General features: G+C 42.5%; 1 protein-coding gene across 5 annotated transcripts in view; it reads right to left on the bottom strand.

Annotated features, from left to right (window-relative positions):
* The window catches only part of C4H10orf90 (chromosome 4 C10orf90 homolog), a 68,145-nt gene that overhangs the window by 13,994 nt on the left and 32,944 nt on the right, over positions 1-21,207 (bottom strand). For 3 of the 5 annotated variants that reach the window (XM_051619453.1, XM_051619452.1, XM_051619454.1), the window contains 4 exons: positions 20,246-20,340; positions 16,919-17,999; positions 2,329-2,610; positions 8-201 (listed from right to left, as the gene is read on the bottom strand). In XM_051619453.1, coding sequence (XP_051475413.1) covers positions 8-201; positions 2,329-2,610; positions 16,919-17,999; positions 20,246-20,338 — 1,650 coding nt within the window. In that variant the 5' untranslated portion in view covers positions 20,339-20,340. The remainder of the gene's footprint in view (positions 1-7; positions 202-2,328; positions 2,611-16,918; positions 18,000-20,245; positions 20,341-21,207) is intronic. The other 2 variants (XM_051619456.1, XM_051619457.1) reach the window with 2 other exon arrangements.

Raw genomic sequence — 21,207 nt, 5'->3', positions numbered from 1 at the left:
GTCCTACCCGCAGTGTCCATGGGGCTGGTGGCTCCTGCTCAGGCTGGGAGCTGGTTTCTGGCCAGGTGAACGTGTTGTTTTGCTCCCAAGAACCATCTGGCAGGCCAGTGGTGGACAGTGTCACCCTGCTGGCTCCCTCCTGCTCGGCCTCCTCCTTGTGCTCCTTTATTTTGTCACCTGAACCACAGAATTCATAACCACCTTGGAGAGATTTGAAAGTTCATTAAGAGTGCATGGTTAACTTTTTATTGGGTTCTCCACCTCATTAGACACAGAGGACAATTTCTGAAATAAAAATGCCAAGGTATTATTAATAGGCCTCATTAAGCAGACTAGATCAAATCTAATCATAGGTGCTACTCACTGCCCTGTGACACCCAGAGTATCTTTCACATGTAGTCAGACATCACACCAAAGAATAATTAAGCCATGTAGATGCTTAGCTCCATTTGCTGGTGGTGAGATGCTGGAACATGTTGCCCAGGGAAGCTGTGGCTGCCCCATCCCTGGCAGTGTTGAAGGGCAGGTTGGATGGGGCTTGGAGCAACCTGGGCTGGTGGGAGGTGTCCCTGCCTATGCAGGGGGGTTGGAACTGGGTGATCTTTAAGGTCCCTTCCAACCCAAACCATTCCATGTTTCATTTCCATTTACTGCACATATTGTAGGAAATAACATTCTTGTGGCTCTTAGTGACATATCACTCCACTTTGACCATACTGAGGCTTTCACAAACACTGCTCTTGCTTTTGTCTTGTGTTCTATTTATATATATCAGAAGGAGTCCATGAGAAAAAAAAAGACAAACAAAATATTAATATGCATTCTAACATATTCTGAAAGCTGTCCATTCACGAAGTCCTTCATTGAGAACAAAATACTGTCTACACTTAGAATTATGCTTTAGCACTCTGTGACAGATATTCTCTGCATTATTTAGGACCAAAAGAGGCTAAATGCTCAAAAATCAGAGTTGACAAGATTCTCATTTAGAGGACAGGACTAATCCCAAGTAACAAAGGAACTTCAGAAGAGCTCCAGATGAACTATTTTGAAAAATCACACTGGAGTTCTTCTTCCTTGCCAAACAATTGGATTTCTAGAACTAAATATCTGGGAATAAAGCCCATTACTGTTTTATTTCAATTTTTGGTTACAATAAGCTTAAAATATTTTCCTCTGTATGACATATTGTACATATTATATTGCACTTAAAAAAAAAAAAATATTACAATGATCTGTGTTGGGCACATTTGCCTTATAAAATCCTGAACTCTCTTTCCTCAATACTGTTCTTGTTAACATTTTTGGAAAAAAAAAAATCACACACAACAAAAGACTTGAAATCTGTGAACATGAAATGAAACTCCTCGATAAGCCAGGTTTCCAGAGGTGTCAATTAACTTTATCTTTGATAGATCTCTGTGGATGCTTCACCTCTGTAAAACGAAGTCACTCCCAGTTAATGAAATGGCATGATTTAACTTCAGGCACTGAAAGCAAGAACGAAAGCTCCTCTCACCCAAATGGGTGTTTTGTTCTGTAGCTTCATCTTCAATAAATAAAATGTTTTGCTTATCTGCTTACAAAAAAATCTGCAAGAAAAAAACAAAAACACTAAGGGAAAATTTATAAGACCACCATAGCATTTTCATTCTTGGGTTGAATTTCTCCCAAACCTATTGATAGTAAAGCCAAATCCATCTTTAGTATCTCAGTTGCCTTCTGCAAAAATAACTTCTGCATGGATACAGCTGCTTCTCTCTCCTCCATTTGAGTAAGTGTTGGACTTCAGACACCCAAACAGGTGTTGAACTAGAAGAAATTATGTTTGATATGCTGAAACCTTTTTGATTATCAATTGTTATTTTTTTTTCTTCACTCTGCTCTCTCCCAATGAAGTGTTTCATGCTCTACCTGTGCACCACATAGTTCAGGCTGTGATGCCAGGGACAAAAAATAAAAGACTGCAGAAATGAAAGAAAGGGATCGAAACTAGGTTGCAAAAATAACCTCACTTCTGGTGTTTATTGCTTGAACTGGGACTGCTTGACTCTGCAATTTTAATATTTTTCAAAGATTTTCTGGAATCTGCTTCCAACGTAAGGCCATCTCATTTTAATCTTGTTTTCTATTAACCATAGCAATGTATACAGTCAGATTAGATGACTGATCTCTCACCAGATGACTCATACTCAGCACTTAAAGCTGGACAAAAATTGACTGACTTTCCATTATTTCACTCTTTTTTTTTTTTTTTTCCTTTTAGACTGATCTCATCTTATTATTGAAACCATATTCTGAATAACCACAGTAGGATTTGTACCTTACTTTTTAGGAGCTGGTTTTGCCTGTGGACCTTTTCTTTCGAGGGGATCCCCGATGAAGCTTTGATATTGCACATGTTGCTGGAGACAGATATTTTTGGTTTCAGGATGCCCTGTACTTGGATCTCTTTGGATGTGGAGGTGCCTTTGGAGGGATCTCTTGATGAGCCATCAGTACCAGCAATTGCCTTTCTGGAAGCTGCATCTGGAAGAGAGCCAGAGGCTGATGCACTGCTCCTGTCCATGGGGCATTGCTGCTTCTTGCCTCCCAACAGCATTTGTGTTCCTGTGAAAAATGAGAAAAACAACTCCAAATTCATGGGAAATTTTTCCCCTCAGCCCTCTACTTCTCATAATTTTTTATCTCCTGCAAAATCACTTCAAGTTGTACATTTAAAAAGTTGTAACAGACACAGATTGGGCCATGACAGCCATTCAGCTGTACTGCAGGAAAATGGTACTGAGATGGTCATAGAACTGTTTTTGGTTGGAAAAGACCTTAAAGATCCTCAAGTCCAACCATTACCCCAACCCTGCCAAGGCCACCACTGCCCCATGTCCCTCAGCACCACAGCTACACGGCTTTGAATTCCCCCCAGGGATGGGGACTCCCCCCCTGCCCTGGGCAGCCTGTTCCAATCACAGAGGATACTCCTCATAAAAATAAACTGCCAGTCTACATAATACATATATATATATTTATACACACACACTCTGATGGGCAGCATGGAAGAAGTCAAGAGATCTCTGACAAGAAGGTAGCTATGTGTCTTTGTCTTGTGTCTTATTCTGTTGAGAGGAACATTTCAGATTGGCTAAACCTGGTCAAAATGACAGTTAAGGATCCAACAGTGGCTCTGACGAAAGCTAAAGTGGTTTCAGGATCAGGGTTTTGACTTCTCTGTGCTCGAGTGGCTGCCTCAAAAGCACCACCTATCTCCAACACTTCAGGTGCCCTGTTCTACCTCTGTGCAAAGCCAGAGCAAGAACCAGCAGCTAAAAGGTCTGATTTATGCCAGATGTGCTTTCCTCCATAATTGTTTAGATGAGAAGGAACCCCAGAAAACTGCGTGGGCAAATCAGCACACAGAAGTGACCATATCCTAAGGGGCATTTTAAGCAGAGTTTTGAAGGGAAAAAAAAGTGGAACAGTAAAGAAATGAATAAATCAGGAAACAAACTCCAAAGAATTAGGGACAGCATGGAAAGGGCACCAGGATGAGCAAGGGGTGGTGAAAGGAGGAGTGGATGGGAACTCTTCCATGTCCCTACAAACCAGTTGGTAGTAGTCCTTGGTAGGCAGGAACCCCCTGGGCCATGCACACAGCATGACTCTGCTATTCCTTTTTAATCCTGAGCATAAATTGCCTATCAACAGTCCTAGTCACAGCCTGAGCAGAGACCTAGAGACTTATGTAGATGGAAGAGATCAATAGCTATTAAAAAGCTCTGAAAGGAGGTAACAGAGAGATCTGGGAGGCATAAAGAAAAAAAGCCCGACTGGTTTCAGACCTAACCATAAACCCAAACAAACCAGGCAGGGATTGTCCCATTCTATATTGTGGAAATGAGACATTTAATAAATGTCAACTGGTGTTTCCTGACAAACACTTCTTTAAAAGCAGCCACATAATTTTTTTCTCTGCTGACTCATTCTCAGCAGTTGTCCCTCTCTAAACTCTTCTTTCCAATGACTTGGTTAAGGAGAGAGGGAAGACTGGAAGTGTTTTTCTCCTTTGATCCAGTCCATGGGAAAGGGTGAGTTGGCACATTATGTTAGATAATTCCTTATCTCACCGTCGTTAATTAAAATCAGATCCTGCAGTGTGGGGCACGAGGTTTCCTGTTCACTTTTCCAATCCTTATTCCATTCCCAATAGATGAGAAATACCCTTAGCCACAAAATTATGGTCTCCAACACATTTTAGTGATCTGGGCGGCTCATGATGATCCTCGATTTCTGAGGAAATCAGAGGTATTAATGTACAGCATCCAGTGTTCCTTTCCACACGTACCCATACAGGGAGAAGAGACAACTTCTCAGGGGATCCTCTAGTGGGGGAATCCCTGAAGATCAGCACAGAAAGGAAGAAAGCCCTTTTTTCTAGTGAAATTCATGGAGATGAACCCCATCCTAAGCGATTTCACCACCATACAGAAAATGCAGTCAAAGTAGGGAAATGCACACAGAACTCCCAAATTCTAAGCTAGCATCCAAGCTCTCCCTCTTCTCTCTGGTACAACTTCTTTTTTTCTCCTTGTTTTGCACACACTGCAAATATTTGCCTTATCTTTTATCAAAACTTAGCTCTTTTCTCAGATGAGAACAGTTTTGGTGCAAATTCCCTCAGCAACCTGGACAGACTCAATTCTGTGCACACACTCATTTGGAACTCATGCATATGGAGTGATCTGTTCCTTCATTCCCTGACTGATCCCACACCTGCAGTTACACTGTGTTTCTGCAAGTGTTTTATGACATATAGAGGGAAAAATGCATTGGGACAGATTAATGGGATCATAGGCATCAAAGAGTGTTGTGGGAGGAGGCAGAAACCAGCAGCATGGTAGGAGAAGATGAAGAAAGCAGCAGGTAGCATGAAGTAACTGCAGAGAAACAGAGGAGGAAGTCTTTTCACAAAGGCAGCCAAGATACTAGAAGGACAGAAGGGAAAAAAAAAAGAAAAAAGAGGGGAGTTAAGCCACAGAAAGAACTTGAATGGAAAACAGATTATCTCTAAATCATCTTTCAAATTAAAATATTTTACTGGCTAGCAGAAAGCAAAGAGGAGAAGAAAAGAAAGTGGAAAGGAGAGAGTTTTTGCTCATCCAAGGCAGCATCCCAGTAGGAGATGATTTGCCTTCCTATCAAGAAACGGTCTGTGCAACAAACGTGTGTGTTGTGAAGCCAAACAGCCTCTTTGCTGAGACTGTCAGACTGCTCAGACCACTGTGGTGTCCCCAGGAGAGGCTATTTGCTATGGCTGGGCAATGGTCTCCAGAACTACAGACAGAGCAGTCAGGGTGGTGGAAACGGGCTGCGAGGCAGCGGAATAAAACAGCAGAGACGAGACTGAGCAGAGGAGCTGTCTGAGAGACACATTCCTCCCTTCAACAGCTCAGAATATGGGTCTGAACAAAAGGAAGAAGAGTTGCCTGGAGTATTCACACTCCATTTACTCCTAACTACCAAGCTAGCTATTTGTGGATACTGGCTTCCAAGAGTAAGTACAGTAACCTTCAAGAATGGAGAATTAAGCCCCAGGAAATTTCTTACATACAGTGCACATGCAGGCAGCCTTCCCTTCTGCACAGCAGCTCTTCCCTGCCAAAAGAAATGCCACCAGTGGCTTTCTGCCCGTAAGGGCTGGGGATTCCCACAAAGATGTGGATTAGAGAGAAGGAAAAGAAAGGTGTGAACAAAAACTAGGGTCTAAAATTAAAAAACAAAACAAAACAAACAGCAATGGCTGCTTAGCATTTTATGACAACAGGAGGATGTCTAAGAAATAATTTAAAAAAACAAGATGTCTTATGAAATTCAGGTACAAAAGCACTGCATGAAAAGTGCCTTCCTTAGATCTTGTACTAATATTATCACTAAATCTTAATCCTTATTAAATTCACAGTATGGTGGGGAACTTCTTATAGTTAATTAAGGTGATAAGAAAAGGTGTGCCTTGGTCTTGACTAACATCCAAGGCAATCAGAATAATAATAACAGAGCCAAACTGGTAAAGTCTTTCCTTTAACTCCCTCTTGAATAAACTTTTCCATTCAAAAGGTACACCCAGGAACAGTCAATCCCCAGGTAAACACAGCAAAGCCACCCAGAAATGGGCTCCAGAGATCAACTCCCCCATCCTCAGAGCAACTCTCAGGTGCCTTTCCAACCAAACACAGATGCAAATAATAGAAAAAAAGAAAGAGGCAAAGGTACCTAAAGGTAAGATCACAGAGTTTCACTCTATACATTCTGGATCCATTTTTAATACCCGGCGTGGGGAATTAGGACTGTTACTCTCATTAAGACTATCTGGAATTGTATATCTAAATCCCCACACAGCAAACTGGAAATATATATGGCCCTCTGAGAATAGCCAGAATTGCAACTGGATGACTAGCTAGATATGTTTTTTCTATTATCCTGGCTGAAGAAAACTTTAGAACTAATGAACAAAGACATGCAAGTGTAATGCTTTGGGAGATAGAGAAGAACTGAACTCAAAGAAACAGAAGGCTGAATGACCCCATTAATAAAATTCAGTGAATACAGGCCTCAATTGTAAAAGTTCAGCAGCTTACAGGAGAAAATTTAAAGGAACAAAATCATAATTACATTCAGAGAAAAGCCATTATTGCCCTGTGCAAAAAAGAAAGAGACAACATTCAATTTTTACCTAATGATTTAGTGAAAACCATATGATATTGGAGGAGTTAAAAGTGTTCTGTAAAACCAGGGGTAGGTTTTCAAAAGCTCTTAAAAAAAAAAAAAAAAAAAGAATCCTTGATCTCCGAGTAAAAAAAGTATATTGTTTTACTGTAAAAGATCTTTTTACATTTTCCTCCCTCTCCCTTCAGGGGGTTTTGCTAACAGGAAGTGACCCAGCATTACAGCAGGTTAAACTTGCCTTTCCTTGAAACATGGGCAATCAGGCAAACATACCCTTTCCCATTGTTACTCCTTTTTTCCCTTTCTTTTCACTTTACAGCAGGATAATGCAGCTTTTCATACTTCCCTAGAATGCTCTTCCTAGGGTTTCAGTGTGGACTTTTGACAATTCATGACAAAGTGCTCCTTTGAAACAGGCCAAAGCTCATTTTCACAGACCCACAGCATCACAAATCCTCCACGACCACCAGGCAAGCCTGACAAGAGGTGGCCAGGGAAGGAGAGACAGAGTGTTGGGATTCACTCCGTGCCATTAATGAGATCAGCCATCACCACTGCAGGCAGGCTTTCCATTACAGACCACCTGCCGGGTGGTTTTGCTTTTTGTTTTAATTTAATACAAGCCCCTTACCCTGGGAGGCTGAGCACTCCCGGACCTCCACGATGGGAGCTGATGCTGCCAATACCCCAAGCAGAGAGGAGCAGCAATTCATGTTGCTTAAAAGAAACTTCTGCCTTCTTCAAGATTTAGACCCAGGCATGTGTAGGTTGTGCAGAACCCACACGTGCCTTGAGCGGGCAAACAATGATCCGTGATCCAACCCAATCCTGATGGCAAAGACTGATGACTCAGTTCCTGTCATGACTCCAGTATCACCACTGCCAAGCCATATGATCTCAGGTAGAGGTAAACATCATCTCAACAGCCTGGTAATACAGAAAAATGGAAATGTTGAGAGCAAAGACAATATCATTACTTATTTCAGCGTTTGGCAAGAGGTGGGAGATAGGATGAATAATTTATGGCTCAGATCACTGCCGAGGAAAAGACAACACTTTTAATCAGTCAACAACCTGTGTTTGGCAAGGAGAGCTACAATATTTAGATGTTTTATAAAATTTCTGCTGACCAGCAGTGGGACCTGTGTCCCCAGCTGCCCTTTGGTGTTTGTCAAATGGCTCTCTTCAAACAGTGCTTAACGAGTCTTGGATTTACCTTTCAGTAGAAACCCAGGGCTGGATCCTGAAAAATGGGGCTGTGCCACATCCTCAGTTCCATTCCCAGAATTGTCAAGACAGATTTTTAAGCTTGGAGGGAGGAAACCATCCAGGCTGTTACTCCCCGTGAACACTGTACCGATACTAATGCTCCTTCCAGCAGCCCTGCCTGGTGAGGATAAGGCTGAATTATCTCAGCCATATCAATAACACCTCAAGCTAAAAGTCTAGATTGAAAAATTATCTCTAACAAAGAAGGCTGTTTTTTTTCCTAGTTAGCTCTTTTGTTTTACCTTAAAAAAAAAAAGTTGACAGCTGTGAACACATTTCTCAGAAGGAAGATGCTTTTCTTTCTGCCGATGCTAATATTTGACTGGAGAAAGTTGTAATCATTTAAAAGAGAAAGCTTATCAACTGTACCTAAGAGCTATTAAGCTTCAAACTTCTAATCAGTCCAGAGTAGGAAGAGCCTCTTGACATCAAAAGAGAGCTTGTTTACAGAAGGCTTTTGGCAAAATTAGTGTGGTCCAACACTTGGCTTCAGAGCAAACAATCCCACAACACAACCAATCGCAATGGGCCTTTCTGTAGCTGCTGTCAAGTTATTTTCTCAAAACACTTTGCAAAGAATTAATCAATCTTCTCTCTTGGTGTTAAATACTTATTTCAGAGAGCTACTGAGTAGCAGCATGCAGCTCAGGACAGGATGGGATGCACGGACCTGACTGCACAGAGAGGTTTGGTGGAAGAAGAGTGTCATTCCCAATGAATGTAGCAGCAAAAAGGAAACGTTCCTGCCTGGCACCTGCAGGAGATCATCTTACACTCTGAATCATGAGTCTATTATTGCTGCAGTATATTTTAGTGGTCAGGAAATAATCCACCCACACGATACGATTCGACTGCGTGCACCAGTGAGTTTCCAATACCCAGCTGGTTGTGAAGAGCAGTTGTATATTTTGCTAACAGTTTTCCCCTTTGCTTCCTATGTGCTGGGATAGGATGAAAGGAAAAATATTCCCTTTGCATTAAACGTTTCGTAATTTGAAGACTGGTCAAGCACCTGGTAATTATTTTCTCATTGAAGACAATCAGTTCTAAATTTTAGACTCATGTCTTGAATCATCTTTGTTTTTCTTGTCACGGCTTTTTGGCCATGCTGTTCTCTGGGCTATGTCTGTAACAAACCCAGCATTCTCAGGCAACTGATCCTTAGACTGGGAGGATTTCTGTTGCCATTGTTAACAACCGTGGAAATGGTTATTGAAAATACTCTGAAATTTGCTGCTGTACTTAGGAGACATTCTCTGTAACACCCATGTAACAAAAATCTGCAAGTTAGACACCCATGTTTGCATTTCAAGGATGTCATGCTGGAAGCTATCAGGTGCTATTGTACTCACTCAAGGAGTAATCTGATGCAGTGTGACTTGAAAATATACATATATTCAGGATGATTCAGAACACTTAAATGGTGATTTACAGGGTAAGAAATGTATCAACCACTTGGTATTCTCATCATGTCAAAGACACCTACTGGTTCAGCTCTTTCTGATAACTCCCTGCAGCCAGGCTGAGCCAAGAACTCATTCCACAGAGTGCAGAGGAGTTGCTCCTAGTTTAAACCAAGTGTAAATAGGGGGAAAATGAGGCCCTTTATTCCAGTGGCATAATGCAGGCACTGGATCCAGGTAGCCCATGTCTCCCTCTTAATTGATATTTTAATGTTTCCAGTACTCAGTCCTTCACAGCTTGCCTGAAGTGCTAATGAGGGACTTGCCCCCTCCAGAGTCTTTTACTTCCAGTTGTCTCACATTTTTACCAGCTCTGACAGATGAAGATAGAAATGTCCAGCCCGGACAAGATGGAAAACCATGGAAAAAAATCCAACTCCTAACCTTCACACACCAAAAGAGAGAAAGCCTACCTTGAATTTAGTTCTTCAGCAGACAATATGAACATTTATTGGAAAATAATGCTAATTTATCAGTTTCAAGCATAGAAATGCTGCCCATAACATAATTAACAGGGCACACATCCTTCTGTCTTCCAGGAAAATGATGGTATTTCTATCCAAGTTCATTGCTATGCCCCATAGTAGAAAATTCAGCCTTTAAAAAGCTCCTGTGCTTTCTGAAGGAGGAGAGCTCCTTCAAAACCATATTATGTTATGGCCATGCCCCTAAACAGGTGAAAAATAACCAAACAACCCCCACAAAGCCCAAAAATAACCACCCCTCACCCATCCATGGCTGCTTGTTGCCTAAAACCGCAGAGAAATTGGTAAAGAAAAATTAGCTCCATAAGAAAAAATGAAAATATATCACGACCAAATCACCAGCACCAACACTGGAAACCAGCCCAGGAGCAGATTTGATCTACACAACCCTGAACATCATCTCTCCCTCTTGCTTATACCTATTGCCTGTAACCTCCAACAGTAGCTACGTACCCATGACAGGACTGAAGGCCACATCACTCTTCTGAGTCCCATAGCTTGTCTAAATAATTGGAGTAAGAGAGAGTACCCCTCCACATTGGTCTCTTGATTCTCTTATACCCAATAAGCTTCCCCACCCCTTCCTTTATCAGACCAGATGTTGGGGAAACTGGCAGCAGGCACTTGAAACAGAGAGCAGAGCTCAAGAGCTTGGTACTCCACAAATGTGAAAGGGCCCTCCAGAGAAGAGGAGGCATCCTCTTCCTTTTAACATTAATTTAAAACCCTCCAAGGTAAGGAAAAGCAGCTCCTAAAGTCTATCATATGGGTTGGGGTCTGTTTTGGAGGCTAGCAGCATCTTCCAGAGTCCCTCATAACCAAGAGTTGCCAGTTCCTCACCTAGCTTTCAACATCTGTAAGGTCTGAGTCCTCAGTTTCTCAGCATCTGAGACAGCACGTGGGGTCACATTGCAGTGTGACACAGACCCAGTGACACACAACGTCTAGACTAAGGAAAACTGACAACCTCCTCCATCCTAAATTCATACCAGATGAAGAGAAACATCAAAGGAGCTCCTTTTAATGGGCTTTTTGGCATGTGGTCCTTTGTTCTCAACAAGTCGGCACCAGCTGCTGCGTCCAGAACGCCAAGTCAGTAACGTCCCCGGCCAGATTCTTGGCTGAAGTAAATCAGTGTCACTCCTCTGAAGGCAGATATTTCTATTGGTTGACATCAGCTGAAAATTTGGCTCCTCATGCCTAGCAGGTGCAAACTGAAGTAAAATCTTCTGTACCACACATCCACATTTCTCCTGTCTTCACCACCACTGCTGCTGTACACATTTGCGGGCTGCAGAGTTAATTAGCATCAGCTGGAGCTACTCAAGTTTCTATACAATAAATTCCATATTGTAAGGAACAGCTATCATCTAATTATATCTTGCTCCTGTGTGTATGTATATCTATATTTCCACACACACCCCAATCTTGTGCTCTAGCTTACTGCGTGGTGACTTTCCCACAAAGAGAAGATGAGGTGAGAACATCAGATAGGCCACATTCGTTCATTGCAACATTTCAAAAATGATTTAGTAATTGAGAGCAAATATCAATAACCTGCAGTTTTAAGACTGTCCACACTGGCCCATCCTGATGACTGAGAATATATATTAGTTTAAAGGTGACCTAGAAATATTTTGTTGGTATAAAACCATCTCAAATACCGAGGGCTTCTTAATGGGTGTTTCAAACAAAAAAGTTCTTTTGCTTTGCAGGTAGCAGCAGACTGAAATCCCACAGCACCAGTTCTTCTGATCTGACTTCAACACAAGTGTGTGTATAAATATATTATATAGACACATGCATAAAAAATTTAAAATAAATCTTGAAACAAATTAAAGTCTAGTTATTTACTCCTTAGTAAACATGTTGCTGGCTTTGGCACTATAAAACTCTTGCTTAAGAAGGAAACAGAAGCCTACAACCATCAGGGGCCATTCAACCCCCCCAGAAATCCAGATCTTATCTCAGTTTCCCCCACCCTTTGCCTTGGGTTGCTTTAATTAAGTAAATGATGCTTTCAAGTCACCTGCCATTCTCTCTGGAGAGAAAATATAAGCAACTACAACACCAGCTCTCTGATCTGTCTTATTCACTGGTTCAAATGTGGCTTTCCCCTTCGTTGGAGCATCATTTCTGGGCTCTGCAGGAGAAGGGCCACAGGCACCATGACCCCCAGACACCTCCTGTGCCAGAGCTGGCTCCCAGTGCCAGCACTTACTGCCACCTGCACTCATGCCTGCATCACCATCACATCATGTTCTCCTTCCATTGCTGACTCATGCATGCATCACAATCCTGATTTTCAGACTTTTGGGCAGTTCACATGTAACTGTGATTCGTGAGACGCCCTTTTGTCATCTCCCCTCACCATCCTCCTGCATCCTCCCCAATTCCTGTATCTCAAAGTAGGGCTGTGGGAGAACCTACCATCCAAACCAGATTGACACCTCTCCATCTCAGCTGTCCTTCCTGAGTAACTCTCATTTGGCTATGACAACAAAAGAAAAACAAAAATGTAGATGTTATAAAAGTTGAAGGTACTTGGATCTCTACCATAACTGAGGGTTGTGAAGGTGCTTGGGCATCAAGATATTTAATAGTATCTAAGCTTCAACAGATACATTTAGATGTTGGCAGTTATAATCCCTCATAATAAAGTGATGATAACTGTTTAATCATGAGGTCAAAATGAATTTAAACTTGTCCCATTTTCTTATCTTCTTCCTTTTTAAAACAATTCAGCGTAGAGCCCAGCAGGTAATAGATTGTAAAAGATGGATGGAAAACTAGATATTCATGTGGAATATATTCTTCATGAAAAGTAAGAAATTAAAATTAAAAATACTCCTGTCCTCAGCAGAAACAGGAGTCATCTCTTCATTTTTAACTTATCTTGCATTTATAAGACATGAGCTGCAGACAGTAAAGGAAATTGCAGCCTTCACTTAAAAGCAGTGTTAGCAAATTCTGACAACTTGTTAAAAGCCATGACTGAAGGCAGGGTGATGGTCATCAATCACAAGGACCTCATGGAGCTTGGCCTGGCCTTGCCCTTGATCATATATCCAAGGTGGGTCATGTGGCTCTCAGCAGGGACATTTCACATGAACAGGTACAGGTTCCTAAAGCTGCCCCAGGGTTTTCAGTGCAGGCCACTCATCTAAAATAAACAAAATCATGCCCTACAGCTCTGTATTCTCACCCAGTTTAAGTCTGATTTCATGTGTAACATGGATTTTCCAGCATTTACAGTCCAATTCTCACCAGATAATGGAAGTGAAGTGCCCAAAGTCACAAGCCAGAGGAAGACAGAGTCCATAGCAGTGAAATCACAAGATCATATTCCATCCTTGGAATGCTATAGCATGAAATGTGGCTTCAAATGCTGCATCTGAGAGATCTGGATTTCTAAGTGTAATGACCATCCCTGAGCACAGCCCGGGATTTATATTTCATTAATATTCCTAAAATATCCTGTGGCACATTGTGGAAATAAGTACCTCCGGAGATTATTTGGACCAACCTCCTGCTGAAAGCAGCCCCTTAGATTAGGTTTTACAGCTCTGTGTAAAACCAAGTCCTGAATACCTGGATTTGAATGTGAAATAGTGTAACATTGTTCAGTTAATGAGGAACTTCACTTCGGTGAAGTCACATGAAAAATTAGAAAAAAAGACACTCCAAAGAGGCCATGACTCACCCCCCCTGTAGGAAATAGGAAACCTGGCCCCAATACCTGTAAAGCAGAGAAGTATTTGGGGGCTCATTCCACTTCAGATCCTAATAAGGCAGCCTATACATTCTGGAAAAGACATTTACATATTTCATACAGAAAAGCCTACCCCTGAAAGTAAATTTTTAATATTTTTTTTTGCCATGGTGATGTTATTACCACTTGTACTTGTGCTGGCAGGCAGGTACTGCCTACAGCTGCAAACAAACGTCAGCTCAAACTTTCTGGGTCATCAGAACTGTGATGTACAAAATGCTCTCTGCAGTTCCTTCATCCATAAGACAACCACGTTTAAGTATTAACACGGTGTCAAAAGCTGTCCCCTGCCCCTTCTTTGGCAGTTCTTCATGCATAAACAGCAGGTCAAAAGTTAACGGGGATAGATTTGAGCTAGTAAACATTGGAGGAGAAAATATGTAAAAGAATTGGGACTCTGTAATGGCACAAAGGCCTTTGCTGATGGGGTGGTTATTTTGCTGTGCTCCTAAAGAAATACCTTGTGCTATAAGTCTGGTCATTTTGAGCTGGATGCACAGAAATGCCACAGCAACAAGCAGGAAGATCACACTGCCCCATTAAAATTTCCTTTAGATATTTAAAACTAGTCCAGGAAAAAAAGCAAACATACCTACAGGCTGTAGGACTGTACCAGATTAGTACCAGAACCGGTTAGTGGACCTCAGAGGTCACTTCTCTCCCTCACTTCACCCATGTTCAGAACTAAAGGGAGATCACTTTTTCATTTTTTGCCAGACTAAAATCATACCAGTTGCCTCTCACTTTAATGAGCAGTGCAGATGTCTCCTGCATGTAACTAGGATTTCTTATGATGTGTCACATGTAGTGACTGAAGACAACACAGGGGCTCCTTACTTTGGGGATCCTGGTGAGAAAGAAAGACTGTTTTGAAGCATTATTCTGGCTGTTTAGACAAGTTTCACACAGGAAAGTTGTAGTAAGCTGATAAACACCTTCTTATACATTACAAAGGGTCTAATAAAGATAAATAGATGTCTTTACATTCTACATTATTGCTTACACAAAAGGTGGAAGCAGTTAAAAAGGTAACACTTCCCATGTTTATTTACACCTGTATTCTTATGTACACAAATGGTGGAAACCACTTTTCAAACCCCTGTATTTCTTTTCTCAGCTGGTTACCTCACTTATTTCCTCTTTTTAGTAAAACTGTGGAACCAGGAGCAGTCTCCTATTTCACTTTCTAATTACTTCTAGTAAAAGTGATTCTTTCATGAACACCACTGCATCACCAGGGCCAGGGAAGGCTTAGTATTATTTGAATCCTTGTTTCTGTGGTTTATCACAGAGAGAACTTAGATGATGTTGAACAAAGCCTTGAATACCCTTCAGGAGGATGCAGTTATTTGAAATTATGATGATATGCAATGAAGTCTAAAGCTGAAATACTTAATATGCTGGTGTCAGCCAATGGCAGGTCCTCACCAAGACACACCCCTTCATATTTCTTCCTTATTTTAGCACCAGTTGGCATCTTCCCTCACTGGGCCATCCCCCCTTCAAGAACAAGCAACCTGGATTACACTTAGAAACACAAAGGAATATTTTCCCTCAGGCTTTCCTCAGCAGACAGCCTGAGGGGTTCCCTGGAGCGTGTCCAGAGAAGGGCAGCAAAGCTGCTGAAGGGCCTTGAGAACAAGTCTTCTGAGGAGCAGCTGAGGGAACTGGGGCTGCTTAGTCTGAAAAAAAGGAGGCTGAGGGGAGACCTCATCACCCTCTACAACTGCCTGAAAGGATGTTGTAAAGAGGTGGGTGCTGGTCTCTTCTCACAAGTAACTGGTGACAGAACAAGAGGAAATGGTCTCAAGCTGCACCAGGGGGGGTTTAGACTAGACATTAGGAAGAGCTTCATCTCAGAAAGGCATGTCAGACATTGGAACAGTTGCCATCCCTGGATGTGTTTAAAAGTCATCTAGATGTGGCACTTGGGGACATGGCTCAGTGCTGGACTTGGGAGAGTAGGGTTAATGGTTGTGATACTGAAGGGCTTTTCCAACCTAAGGGATTGCCCATGCAGAGCCACACAGCCTTCATCTAAGGGCCTGATTCTGCCATTACTGACACCACTGGGTTCTCTGTGGAAAAGCTTGGCTCTGCTGATAATTTTCATCAAGGTTAAAGCAGGAGGCCTCTGAGCTCAGCAGTGCCTTCTCACTGCAGCCTGATCACTGCAGGAGCAAGCCCACTGATCTCAGGCACAGGGGCAGCCATGGCAGCAAGGTGCAAAGGGATGGAGCAGCCTGGGGTTTGTACCTTGTACCTTGTCCAGCTCATGAGACACCACACAGCTTTGAATCTCTTTTTTCCACTTGCACAGTGGGAAGGTGAAGGTACAAACAAATCTTAGCAAGTAGCTTATGTTCATATTCTGACCCTTAGATCCAAAAGGCCATGTAAGAACAGGGTAATTGCAAGAGATGTAGCCCAAGGATACATGGGGGCCAAGTTCTAACCTTAGCGCTTTTGGGAGACACCAGACTCACTCATTGACATTCTTCTCATCCACTTTCCTTTGCTGGAGAGTCAAAAAACTCAGCTGTGGTTGTCCATGTACACTGTGAAACTGCAGCTACAGCTCCCAGCAGCAGAAGCTGTACCACGCTGGGTACAGAGCAATCCCCGTGGCACCTTCCCCCTCCCTAAGAGCACCAGTGGGTAGAAAAATGTAGGTTTGCAAGATGCTTGGAGATGTCTGAAACAAATGTGTGAAAGAGCTGCAAAGAATTCATCTGGAGCCATTAGCTATTAAGGCCTGGGCTTCTTACTATAATCTGTTAAGTAAAAAGCTGAAAATGATGATTTCTAATAGCAAGGTTCACAAAACCAAACTCAGTGCAGCCATCTCCTTCTTAATCTCACATCTCAAAATCAGCCCTTACACAAAGACAGACCTGATTGTTTTCATGGGCTAAGAGCTTGCACCTTGCTGGGAGAAAAAAAAAAATATTACATTTATAAATGGTTAAAAATAAAGGATTATTGCAGGAAGTACAGAGTTTTCTCCATCATCTGATGAGCAGCCTGCAGCCCTGGCACAGCAAATGTATTCCTGGTAGCCCTGGAACTGGGAGTGTCTGGATTGTGCTCTGACTGAGGGTGCCTTTGCAGAGCAAGGATTACTATGAGCTGCTCATGTTAAATCAGGGTGGTGAGGCTGCACCAGCCTGGACCTCTGATCCACCAGGCTGAGGTTTATGGAAATCACTTACCTGCCTCATCTCTTGAATTAGGAAGCTGGAGAGAAGATGTGGTGTGAGAGCTGCCAGGCTCTTGATTCTCATCTTGCTTTGCTGTTACTGGACTTTTAGGTCCTCTGGGTTTGTCCACAAATGCTGGAAGTTCAGAGATAAGGCCACTTTGCCAAGGGTATTTAGTACCCAAACAGCCTTCATGTATTTTCTCTTTATTAAGAGCATTTTCTGTTAAGTCTGCGCTGAAGTTTGATCTGAGTGGAGTCTTGTTTTCTCCTAGGAGCTTTGTTTGAAATATCTCCTCTGTTGGCTCTCCATTAGCTATGCCATCTACTCCATCTGCTGTTAATCTCGACGAACTGCAATTTATAGTGAAGGACAATGCTGATCTATGAATTTTTGGGCGTTTAACTCGAGGCTGGTCAATGCACACGTTGAGCGACTTGTCTAAATAATAGACGGTGCTTGGACACTGCTGAGAAACCTGCAGGTGGACACATGAGATGAAGGAAAGTGGTACTTTCTCTCTCCCATCACTGCTCTGAAGACCCATGCTGTTCTCCTTGTTTCCAGGGTCAAAAAGCTGTTTTTGTGGCTCACGACCTAATTGTGAGCAAGATTCAGAAATCCTCAGTTTGGAGGCATTCTGGTTGGCTCGTCCCAGAGCATAGCAGTGATGGAGAGCAGCAGGGACCTTGCTCAAGGTGGGGGACACAACACTGGGCTCTTGCAGGGCCCCAGCTCCTCGTGCTAGGACACTGGAGCCCACAGCAACACGTCTGGCTGTGACAGTTATGGAGGCAAAGCCTTTCTGCTGGTTTTGACACCACCTTTCCTCCGCAGTGGGAAAGTCCGACAGAGACGTGGTGTCATCTAACGAGGCCTGAATTTCTAGTCTGCTGGGAAGTACCATAACTGCTCTCTCAAGGTTGACTGAACCGTGGTTAGCCAAAGGTTGCTTCGTGTGACAGGCACTGGGCTGGGGAACCATGGGCTGCACAGGCAAAGCAGGGCAATATTCTTTGGATTGATTCTCATCAATCATCTGTGAAATGACTATCGGTGAAATCAGTTTTGTATTTTGTGATGACAGAGATTCCTGCAAATGAAAACATTTCAATTACCAACATACACTATCATAATATATGAAACTGTTTCTCATCTACCATCTCTCACACCCGACGCTTTGGGTTAAGATTTCTTGTTAACTTCCTATTGCTGCTAATGTTTTTGTCATTTAAAAACACACGTTCTTACAGTCAGCTCTGAATGATCTGGGAGGTTTCAAGGAAAACCTTATCACTTGTGCAAAAAAAATATAAAATTAAAAATGTCTCTTCAGTATTCAAAATGTTAGTCAGTATTCAAAAATACTGAAAATGTGAATTTTCAGTATTTAGCCCATGTTGCAGTTGAGATTTGTGGCTGCTATCCCTGTTTAAAAATGGCTATGTCAAAGGCAGTGGCCAGATTCAGACTCAAAACTGCTCTCTCACGATGGACAGCTGGAATTTAAACTGTATTTTATTTTGGAACAGTAGCCTGAAGTTCCACACTTGCCATCACATGCTGCAGAGGACATGTGGGCACCAGAATCATGACTGCTCTGCAACCTCACCAGTTATAAGCAGAGAAAAACTTCTCCACAATCCCTCCAACAAGCATGATATAATTTCCTCCAAAGACTCTGGGTACTATTTTAATTCATTAGTTCTCTCTTGCTAATGACCACCCCTAGATTGGTGGCACCTATCTAGGATGCAAAACCACGTATGTCCGAGATTGACTGACAGTGGCCCAGATTAATTTTCCAAATCATCACAGGAAACATTTATCCTGATAGCCTGTACATCACTGGATGTGACAAAGGAGGTGCTTTTACAAGAAGGAAACCTGAGTTTAAAACCTCATGCTGTTATTTATCCACATTGCTGGTGACATAAGTCCCATGCTATAAAGCATCTGGCCTGATCTCATTGCTGCTGTAAACTGGCTGACTGGATTGCTCCTGCCCTGTCTTCCTAGATCTCCTGAGCCTACCAGGAAAAAACCTCACTGACCTGGCATGTGAAATTGGAGGATTAGCTCTGTCACGAAAGCTCATCCAAGTTCACTGGGGGCTTAGGTGCCATTTGCTAGCTGCACTGCTCCTGCTTGTCATGAATTCATCGCAGCCACCTCTGGGTGTCCCTCATCTGATAATCAGTGCCAATACTCGACAAGTGGTTCACAAAACCTAATATTCTTGTTCCTTGGGGAAAACTGATGTGAATGATGAAGTTGCGGCCTCCTGGGTGCCATGGTCCTCCTTCTCGGGGTCTGGCTGCCAGAAGTGGGACCCTACACTGAAGCCCATGGGGAAAAGGTTCCCATGCTTCTGTCATGCATGCATGGAAAAAATATGGAAAGCAGGCTCCCCTGTAACTCTTGGGAAGGCTGATTTGGGAACCCAAATGGGTAGAGGTAGATCCAGGGTTTATTAACAAGGTGAAATGCCAAGTAAATTTTGTCAACTCTCTAAAGCAGCTGCCTGTGGTTTTGACAATTCAATAATTTCACAGCCCCAGGGAAAGCACTTTCTTCCTTCCTTGTTTCTTTCATGGTTTGTAACAACATTTGCCTCATATTTTCTGCACTACATTTACTTCTACCTACAGGTTTAAGACCTACGCCTGCCTTCCAAAACTCCTGACTTCCCTGAGATTTCTACAGAAGATTGTGCTTTGAGAGACTTTATTTTGGATGCATCTCTCGTGCTCCAGTGGTTAATTTGACATTTATTTCTTTTGTTAAGGGCTGCACAGATGGAAACATCCTACAAGAGTCCAAAGGCATGTCAAAAATGCTCCTGATTAGCTTCAAACTCATGCACCAATATTTGAAATAATTCTGCTTTTCCCTTTTCTGCCTGTGTATAAATGTTTTTCCCTCCTCCCAATCTCTGATTAAGAAGGAGACCTTTAAGGTTGGATCCTATGCTGGTTGGGAGCTTCACTGCATCTTGTGGGGGAAAAAAAAAATAATCACAAAGTGATTGTGGTGAAGTGAAAACCTCAGGCTTTACCTTGAGAACATCCCAGACTGATATTTGGAACACCACTACATTTAGTCTCCTGGGGTGTTTTTAACAATTTTTGCCCTCCCCACAAAACATGTCGTTTTTCTCCCCCTCACCAAGTGCACAGAGAATCACCAAGTTTACCCATCATTTTATTTGGCTTTTCTGCTGCCCAAGCTAAGCCCAGCTAAACAAATGCAAGCCCAAACACAATGCAGAACAATCAGTGATTGTTTTTTTGAATGAGTTCTGCTGACTGCTGTCTAAACATCATTTATTTATTTTACCTTGGCAGAGCTGGGGTTTTGCTCCTCAGCATGCTCCCACCAAAGGCCTGTGTGTGTCCTCTGTCCCTTAGTGCCCCATGGCTTTTGTGTCATTCCTGGGGAACAAAACACCACCAAAAAGTAACATTATTTTCAGTGTCCCGAGTTAGTAAATGCGGTTTTAAATGGAGGGCAAGGAGGAGGGAAGAGCTACTGTAAACACTCTGGGACCTGGTTATCTGAGGGATCTAATTTCTCCCACTCCCCAGGAGAGACCCTTGAAATACCCCTGGGATCCTGCTGCACTGTTGGGTTTGGGGACAGGCTCACAAAGCGCTCAGGGCTGACCCAACGCTTGAAAATCTCTGCTTTTGATTTCCATGGCTCCAGGCAGGAGTGTGGGGGAAGAAGAATCAGGGGAGATGGTGGATGTGGATTTCAATGAACGTCACTTTTGTGCAGCCTGCAAAACTGAGAGGACAAACGAGCAAATGAATGGCCTGGATGCTAGAGGTCTGATGTCATTGGAACTAAGTCACCTTTATGTTTAAAGAGCTACAGTAATTTTAAATCATATTCACAAATCCTATTACATCTTATCTTTCGTAATTCAGGGTAAACTATTACATCAGGCTCTGATTTTGCCATCTCCTGATTTCTGTGGGCACTGGCCTGTCTGCAGCTTGCTACACACAGCCCACTGCCTTGTAGCAGGGAGCCTGGACTCTTGCAATAATGCATCACATTTGCTGTCAGTAGTTTTGACAGAAATTATATTACTTCCTATTTTGTAATAAGCAGCCAAACTTCATTTTCAAAAATTCTCTATTTGGCCTGGAATCTGTTGCTGTACAGCAACAAGTTAGACGACTGATAAGACCTTTTGCATTTATTTTTCTTCCACTTGGCCTGCCACAGAAGTTGATAACTTTTCACTGAGCAGAATTTCAGTTTACATGTAACATTAAATTAACAAAAGAATA

The sequence above is a fragment of the Apus apus genome, chromosome 4 (assembly GCF_020740795.1).
Source record: "Apus apus isolate bApuApu2 chromosome 4, bApuApu2.pri.cur, whole genome shotgun sequence".
Taxonomy (NCBI): Eukaryota; Metazoa; Chordata; class Aves; order Apodiformes; family Apodidae; genus Apus; species Apus apus.
The sequence above is the reverse complement of the archived record's forward strand: the minus strand, read 5'-3'. Positions and strand labels throughout refer to the sequence as shown.